Source organism: Sinocyclocheilus anshuiensis, unplaced genomic scaffold, assembly GCF_001515605.1.
Source record: "Sinocyclocheilus anshuiensis isolate Anshui unplaced genomic scaffold, SAMN03320099.WGS_v1.1 scaffold2737, whole genome shotgun sequence".
NCBI classification, from domain to species: Eukaryota; Metazoa; Chordata; class Actinopteri; order Cypriniformes; family Cyprinidae; genus Sinocyclocheilus; species Sinocyclocheilus anshuiensis.
In genome coordinates, this window is record NW_015551029.1 from 16197 (window position 1) to 25733 (window position 9537).

The 9537-nt window shown below is 36.3% G+C and overlaps 1 protein-coding gene across 1 annotated transcript; it reads left to right on the forward strand.

Annotated features, from left to right (window-relative positions):
- The first annotated feature begins 4738 nt into the window (after positions 1-4738).
- On the forward strand, positions 4739-5410 carry LOC107661166 (putative claudin-24). The gene has a single exon (XM_016450632.1). It carries the CDS (start codon positions 4739-4741, stop codon positions 5408-5410), a length of 672 nt encoding a protein of 223 aa, XP_016306118.1.
- Positions 5411-9537: the final 4127 nt, after the last annotated feature.

Here is a 9537-nt window from a genome sequence, read left to right on the forward strand (position 1 = left end):
CGCTCGTTCAGCGGCCTCATTTCGCTTCGACGACTTTCAGCCCCACTCTGCTTCATTCTACTACGTTAATAAATCATTAGCTCATCCATGAACATGATTTCTGCCCAAGTCCCGTCGGATTGCATCGACTGTCGGATGAAGACCACAACTCCCATGATTCCACACTCAGTCACGGAGTCATCAAACTATACCTTTATCTCTTTGTTTATTTTGAATATGCGCCCTCTAGCGGCGAAAATGACATATTGTGCCTTTAATTCACTTTATTTGAAATAGTTTGAGCTGCAGTTCAGTTGGAAATCAGTTGAAAGCATCCAGTCTCTCATACCATTGAAGTGAATGTTCAGTTTATCAGTATATATTGTAATAATTATTTGAGAAATTATTGTGTTATCTAATTTTTATTAGTCTATATAGAGTGAATAAATATGAAAAATTATTGTTGTATCTGATTGCATTATAGTGTGATAGTCAATGTAAAAACACCGTTGATGTGCTAGATGCTTTTCAGTCTGGTTTTAGGGCAGGACACAGCACTGAATCAGCTTTATTGAGAGTTTCCAATGATTTGTTAATCATTGCAGACTCAGGTAGTCGAGGAGCTTTAATAATGCTCGATCTTAGTGCAGCTTTTGATCTAATAGATCATGATATCCTTATTAAACGTTTAAGAGGATGTTGTGGGTCTGAGAGGGACTGTTTTAAAATGGTTTTCTTCTTATTTGAAGGGACTATCCTTTTCAGTGAGGGTTGGGGAATTTTCTTCCTCTTCAGTTTCTATTGACTGTGGAGTACCACAGGGCTCCATTTTGGGGCCTATTCTGTTTTCACTATTTCTGTTGCCTTTAGGCCTTTTTTTTTTTTTTTTTAACACATTATGTCTTATCATCTTTATGCTGATGATATTCAGATTTATTTGCCTATTAGATCTGGAGGATCAACTTGTCATTCATCTTTGTTATTATGTCTTGAGGAGGTGAAGTAATCTGAGTAAATCTGAAATAATCATTTTTGGGCCAAATAAGGTTGACCGTGACATAAACGATGTGTTAGGTACACGGACAACAAATGTGCAGTCCCAAATAAGAAATCTGGGTGTAATTTTTGATTCAGCTCTAACGTTTGATCATCAGATTAAATGTGTGGTGAAAAGTTGCTTCTTTCGGTTGAGGACTATTGCAAAAATGAAATCCTTTTTGTCTGTTGCTGACCTTGAGATTCATGCATTTATCTCCTCCCGTTTGGACTACTGTAATGCACTTTATTTGGGAGTGAGCCAATCGCTTATTTCAAAATTGCAATTGGTCCAGAATGCAGCTGCGAGGCTCCTTACTAGTACAAAGAAAAGGGAGCATATTACTCCAGTTTTGGAAAAGCTGAATTGGCTTCCGGTTAAATATCGGATTCAGTATAAGGTGTTGCTGTACGTTTTTAAAGCTGTCCATGATATGGCCCCAGAATATATTACGGACCTGATTCATATGAACTCTGGTAGACCTCAAAGATCATTTAACTGCTTACTGCTCTCAGTTCCGAAAACTCACCTGAAAACTAAGGGGGATCGTGCATTCTCGGTTGCTGGCCCAAGACTGTGGAATACCCTTCCACCTGACATCAGAGCTGCAAACATCCTCAGTTGATGTTTTTAAATCTCATCTGAAAACATACTTGTTTTCTATGGCTTTTAATTGTTGACTTTTGGAAGATGTAAATTGTTTTAAATTGTTTTTCTGTTATTGTTGATTTTTGTTTTTACTATTCTCGTCTTCTTGTGTTGCTGTACAGTCCTTTGGTCTACTTTGTAGTAGAAAGGGCTTTATAAATAAAGTAGACTTGCGACTAAAAAGAGCAAATGGGAGAAGCAGATGAACACAAAACAGCAGAACATAAAGTTAAAGAGAGTAAACTTTATCATTCAGCTGAACTCTGCTCGTATTGTTTTAAACACTTCGGCTCTTATATGTTCTTACTCGGCACATGTATTAAATGTGTTTTTCAAGCTTATTTCTTTAATGACTCAGGTAATATCAATGACCTATTTCAGATGCAGCCGAAATTACAACAGCAATAGTTACATACATACATTTAATTGTTTGATCAAAATTATTGCTAGGGACAATTTAGTTGCTGAATATTGGTAGGGAGGGACATGTCATAGCATCCATACTAAAATCTATGCCCTTGTTTGAAAGATTTTTAAATCCCTTTATATACTTTTATTATACAGCAATAAACATCTCTGTAGTCTGGTAATTTGGAGGAAAAGTTACCATGGTTAGTTGTTTGAAGTTCTTGACCTCTTTGTGATCCTGAGTTAACTGAAAGTCATCAAGCCTTCTTCTAAACTAAATGAAAGACCTAATTCAAGTCTTTTGAACATGTGAACCATTGTCTGAGCAGCGTGGGAGAGTTTTATCTCAAAGTATATTTCCTTCTCTAACTTCAGCTTTCATGTTCAGCTCCCAAACACTACTGGCAGATAATACACACACACACACACACATATGGGTTGCCAACTCTCACGCATTTGGCGATAGACATGCTTCCAGGCTCTGTCTCACGCTCTCACTCTGCCCATGTGAATCTCACGCCAATTGTGATATGAAACAAAAGGTGCGTTCACGCCATGTTGTAATTACCTTAATTACGAGATACCACCTTGTAAAAACCATTCACATCCTTGTAGAACTCGTAATTACAATTAGTGAACTGGGAGTTTTCTGAGAACTTGTAACACCTGACCACCCCAGATTCATTAGGCGTTATGTTTAGGCATTGATAGTGCAATAGTTCAGTGTTCAGACTTTTGGTAAACATTACAGCATATTATGCTTTTGACTATTACGTGGATGACATTTAAAGTATCATTTTATTCTGGAGAGTGATGGAGAGCCAACATTAAAATGTTGTTCTTGTATTGTACTTTTCTACATTTCGAATGTTTTTAACTGTTTATCATCTTGAAACATTTAAAGCAGGCAGGGTTAACCTTACAGTAGAAATCAACACTGATTACTGTCAGACTTTCAAAAATCGTTCATCTTTCATTTAGAAAAGTACCAAGATGATCGACAAAGTAGTCCGTGTGGCATCAGTGGTTCAACTGTGAAGTTACGAAGCTACGAGAATACTTTTTTGTGCAAAGAAAACAAAAATAACGACTTTATTCCACATTTTCGTCTCTACTGCGTCACTTTGGATGCACGTTCACGACAGTTGCCTTGTCCAAATACACACACTTGTGGTCTTTGCACTTGACCACTTGACTACTTCTATGACGTATTTCCTGTAAGTGAGCATGAAGACCACAAGTGTTTGTACAACTTTTCATTACCTGATGGGACACACTTATAGTGTTGTAAAAATGCTAATTGTTTACAGAGTTTTATTATTATTTTCAATACTTTGCATTTTAAAATCAACTTCTAAATGTCTGTTTAGTAGTCCCTATAGATGACACAATTTAATTAAGTGATAAAAAGCAGTTGCAAATGTTGTACAAAAATAAATATACTAATCTTTGGAGCAATAAAATGTGTAGCACTTTGTTTTACTACCAAATTATATGTAATATCTTATTATTATTAATATTTCACTTACATTGGAAAGGTTTCCGTGACCTCTCGTGCGATCTTGGCAAAAAGTCTCACGATTTATTTCCAGAACATGATGCATGATGGGATTCACTAACTAATGGGATACACTGTGGGTTTAGTGTGCGTTAAGGGCACTGCGCTCTGGCATTTTTAAGATCTGGGACAGTCTTGCACACTTACTTCCTGTCGCGCGCACGTGCTCTCAAGTGGCCAAGACACCAAGTGTGGGTATTTGGACAAGGGGAGAGTTTAGCTCCAACCCTAATCAAACACACCTGAACCAGCTAATCATTGTCTTCAAGACTAATAGAAAGCTACAGGCAGGTGAGTTTTATCAGGGTTGGACCAAATCTCTGCAGGAAAGTAGCCTGGAAGGGCCAAGTTTGCCCATCACTGCTTTAAATTATTATTTTTCAACAAATCTTCAAAGGACCTTGGGATAATGGTGCAGTGGTTTAACTTTCAGTCACTAGGATGAAACTAGATATGCTGGTCATGTGCTGGCAAGGACCAGCTTAAACCAGCATCCCAGCGTCAAAACATACATAACCAGCATATGCTGTTTTTTTCAACAGGGTAAGCAACCTTCTAAAGTATAGTTCCGGGAACACGCCTAGAAATGGTGCACCTTTGGTTAAGGCATACCTTTAGAGTCTTCGTAGCGCGCTAAGAGACAGCGTTATCGGGAGACGCAAGCTTCTTCCAGAATGCTTCGCAGGATTGCGAGATGTAAAAAAGTCAGAATTGACAGTTTATAGCCTATCTCGCAATTTTGACTTCATTTCTCACAATTGCGAGTTTCTGAGAAAACAAAAAGTCAGAATTGCAAGTTTGTATCAGGCACTTCTGAGAAAAAAAAAGTTAGAATTGCGAGATGTAAAGTATGAGATAAAAAGTCACAATTATCTTTTTTATTTTTTATTATTCAGTGGCGGAAACAGGCTTCCATTACCTAGGTAATGCCATATTGTAATTTTTTGAAGTAACTTTCCCCAACACTGGGTGAATGCTGCTGTTGTTTGCGTCTCTATGCTGAGAGAAATCAGAGCTTCTGCCCACCCATCCCATCACTGCTTGTCAGCTCTCTGCACTTCTCAGTCTACTAACTAGAGTAGACAGGGAGGAGGAGGCGAGCAGTGGTCATGGACCCTGGATTAGGGACTCTGGAGCTGCTGGGTGTGTTTTTCTCGCTGGTCGCCTGCTTGTGTTCGCTGGTCACCCTCATGATACCACAATGGCTCACACTTTCCACCGAGCTCCTGCCCACCGAGAGCTTCCAGCTGGGATTGTGGGAAGCTTGCGTGGTTCAGGATCTGGGGATGACCGAGTGCCTGCCATACAACACTCTTCTGGGTCTCCCATCGGACATCCGACTGGCCCGAATCCTGATGTGCACCGCTGTGGCGACGGGTTTAATCGGCCTGTTATTCGCCATCCCGGGCATCAACCTGGTGAACAGCTGCAGACGCACGGAGAGCTTCAAAGCCAAAAGGACCTTGAAGATGCTCGGCGGGATCTTTAGCATCGTCGCAGGTGTCCTTGGTCTCGTGCCGGTCTCGTATGTGGCCCATCTGACGGTTCTCCGGTTCTTCGACGAAAGCGTGCCAAGCGTGGTTCCTCGGTGGGAGTTCGGAGATGCGCTTTTCCTCGGCTGGACGGCTGGGTTTTTGCATTTGGTGGCTGGTTTCTTATTGGTCACTTCTTGCTTGTTTATGCAAGACGAAACGTGTTCGCTACACCAATCTATAGCGCTATACAGAGCTCAAATGACGCGTCCGGAACGCTCTCCTCGCGGGAGGACAGAATATGTGTGAGATTATTAATTAATGAGCACACAGTTTGCTTCAACTAATTAACAAATAGTTTTGCACTGAAATTATCATATATATATTCAAAGATTGTAAATATAATGCTGCTGTTTTTAGTTTTTGGGCAGATTAGACTTCATTTTTTGATTACAAATCATTTTGTGAATCATTTTATAAGCTCAAACCCAAATCTGCACGTGAATGTGATTCTAATGAAACCACACTTTACTAATCGTGGAAACAAATGATGCAAACTTTCCGAGAAAGTGCAACTTAGGTTTTAATGACTACGAGGTCATTTATGAGAGACAATTTTATGCTAATTATCCAAATGTTATTGGAAAACCAGATGCAAGTGTGTTTTTATGAGCCCGGTCTCATGAAAATGCGTATAAATAGTACGCCAAATAAAAACGAAAACTCGTGGTATTGATACGCAAATGATACGAAATTTGTTGGCGTGCATATGATACGCAGTTTTCGCGTACATATGATACGCATCTACCCCACAACCCTAAACCTACCCATCGCGTAGCATATACACGCCAAAGTCTATTTTTGCATATCAATACCACGAGTTTTCGTTTTTATTTGGCGTACTATTTATACGCACTTTCATGAGATCGGGTTGGTTTTTATATTTAAAAAGTGAGTGATTGAATGAGAGGAAGATGATATTATAGGCTACCTTGCGTTCTCTAAAATGTCAAAGTACCAAAGTTGATGATCAGTCAATAAATCAGCTGAATGTTTGTCTCGATTTTTCTGCATTTTTGATTTCTGTGCTCACGAAATGTCAACAAATGTGAGTTTTCACAAAAGTATATTGTAGGCTAACATGCATATTTATGATAATATCACTTGTGAGGCTCATAAATTAAGAAATACTATTTTAAAATGCTTAAATCGATTTAGTGGGGTTCAACGGTCTGAGAAAATGCTTTTTGCATTGAATTTCTTTAATGCAATTTTATTCATTTATTATAATAAATCTGTTTATATTTGATTAGTGACTTAGAAACAGTGAAGAATCTTTCACTTTCATTTAGCATCATAATGATTTTTTTTAAAGTGAACATTTGCAACTTGTGTGCTCCTCTCAGACTTTTGAACTCCCTTGCTTATATTATTATCTTTTTTTAAAAGTAAATAAACAAAAATAATAATAAAAACTAATATTCTGAACTGTGCTGCTGATAAGCAAAAAACAAAATGTCGGGAAAAAACAGTTTTCACTAAAATAACTTTTCATTTTCATTTGTTTGTGCAGTTTGCTTTATTTCTTAGTTTAAAGACACATTTATGAGTGTGATGATCACAAATTAAGACTATTTAAAAAAATGCTTAAGATCTGAGATCACTTGTGAAAATGCTTTTTTGCAGTATTTATTTATTTAGCATTTTTCTCTTTTAATCAGATTTTTTCATGTAGCACAGATTTCATTTGTACTACATGAAATTTGAAGAAAAAAAATCTTCATTTTACATAATGATATTTTGTTTGTTTTTTCAAACTCTAAAAACTTTATTCCCAAGTTTAAACAGATTTTCAATGTGTTCCTCTCAGACTTTTCAACTCCCTATAACTGTAGTTATAAAAGTTATCTCAAGTTCAAAAATATCACATATTATGAGTTGTGGTTCTGAAAAGCAAGAGCTGAAACGGTTTTAAGTCCTGATTTACAGAGACAAACAGGTGTAAAATATGCAGTAATTTCATCTCACATTCATCTATTCAAACACTGGTTGGATGTGCCAGTTAGTTTTAAGTTTAATTTGCAATAGGCCCTATAACTTGAAAGAAACAGTTATTAATCCACGTTCTTTGGTGAAAGTGATGGACCTTCAGTTATCTTCATTGAAACAAAATTGCATTACATTAGACAATTATTGTACAAGAGAAATCCAGAGTGTGTGATCTCTGAAGTGTCCTGATGGATTGGAGCCCGTAACAGCACAATGTTCTTCATGAGGAATATGTCTTTGATCATCTTTCTAAATCCCTTCAGCTTCTCGTCTGAAGTGTTTTAACCGCTGAGTGTCCGTGTCTATCGGCCCGGGTTCATGCTGTTAAATCAAAGTTCTCATTGTTGGCTTTCCACAATGGACTCATTATAACTTTGCATGCTAATCTTCCCATCTTTACATACAAAGGTTTGTTCACTATCAGGAGCACATGGTGCAGACGACTTCCTGCCCACTTCCTTTATGATAATCAGCCATATGGATGAAATGCATCCCTCAACGCATGATTTTCTTTAGTCCCATTAAAGAATTCCTATTGCTAAAAACATTTAGGCATTAGTTTGAGATTTACGTATTTGAATTGCATGTTAAATTTGGATTAGACAGTTTGAACATAAACTAATAAACGTAATGTGATGCATATTTGTCAGTTATGCAGAAATTAAACGGGTCAGATTTCAGACCTCAAAAAATCACGGCATTTATTATAAGTATATGCATCTATTTAACTAATTAAATTATCAAATTATCAAAATGCATTTATTTAAATGGCTTAGAAGCAGTACAAATCTGTTCTGTTCTGTAATTGAAAACAATTACATTTATTAAGTTAAAAAGTATGAACATGTCTATCTGTGGAACAAGCAATATTCAGTAAGTTCAAATGTATGAAACTGAAACAAATTTGATTGATGCTAAATATATTAATCTGCTTAAATCAGGTTTACTTAATTTCTGAATGGAAGCATGTTTCTGCCATGGAATAAAAAAATGAAATTAAGAAAAATGGCAATGTTTGACTTTTTCTTGCAATTCTGAGTTTATATCTCATGATTCAGATATATTTCACAATTCAGAGAAAAAGTGAGAATTGTGAGCTATGAACTCAATATATCTTGCAATTCTGAGTTAATAATTCACAACTTTTTTTCTCAGAATTGCAAAATGTTAACTGGCAATTGTGAAATATAAACCAGAAAAAAAGTCACATTTGCGAGATATAACATCAGAATTATTATTTAATGTTAACCGGTCCTGTAGTGATAAAACTATATAGGTAATTATTACTTTTTATCTCACAATTTTGTGATATGACTTTTATGTGATTTGACTTCTCGCAATTCCAAGTTTATATCTCACAACTCACAACTTTTTTCCCCTCAGAATTGCAAGATATAAACTCAATTCTGAGAAACAAAAGTGTACATTTTGACAAATAAGCTTGCATTTGCAAAATTAAAAATAAAATAAAAGTACAGAACAAAGAACAGTTCAGTAAAGTACATAGTGCAAGTACAAAGTACATAGAACAGAGATAAAATGTTGTAATTACAATTTGAATTTTTTTATTCTGGAAACAAAAATCAGAATTGTGAGATATAAACTCAGAAAAAGTCAAAATTGTGAGATATAAATTTGCAATTGACTGTGTAAGAGAAACAACAACAACAACAAAACTAAATTGTGAGATGTAAACTCAAAATTGCAATAAAAAAAAATAAATCTTAATTTTTTTTATCCCATTATGGAAACAATCTTCCACACTGAGCAGGAATCTGTGTTTACTGAGCTTGTATTTGGTGCTGCTTCAGCACATAAGAGAGGCCTTTTGTTCTGCTGCTGTCGGTCTTGGCACAATGTGGAGCTCAGAGAGAACTGCTTTGGCACAGACTGCACTTCCAGCCTAACCAATTAGTGCAGCGATCGTCTGCAGAGCCTTTCACGTGCCCGCGCGTTAAATATCGCATGCGATTAATCGTGCAGCCCTAACCTACACTACACAAATTTTGGAGTTGGTAAGATTTTTTTTATGTTTCTGAAAGAAGTCTATTCTGTTCACCAAGGGAGAATTTAATTGATTAAAAAAAAAAATACAGTAAAAATTGTGAAATATTAGGCTATTACAATTTAAATGAAGTGTTTTTAATTGCAATATAGAGCAAAACGTAATTGATTGTTGTGATCAGAGCTGAATTTTTGCTGCTCAAGAAACAGTTCTGATTATCATCAATGTTGAAAACAGTTGTGCTGCCCAATATTTTTGGGGAAACCAGAAATTAATACTGTTATTTATCAATGACGCATTAAATGGATCGAAAGTGACAGTAAAGACATTTATAATGTTACAAAAAGTTTCTATTTCAAATAAATGCTGTTCATTGAACCTT

Excerpts from the sequence above, each read along its gene's own strand:
- LOC107661166 (XM_016450632.1), top strand. The coding sequence starts at position 4,739 with ATGGACCCTGGATTAGGGACTCTGGAGCTGCTGGGTGTGTTTTTCTCG.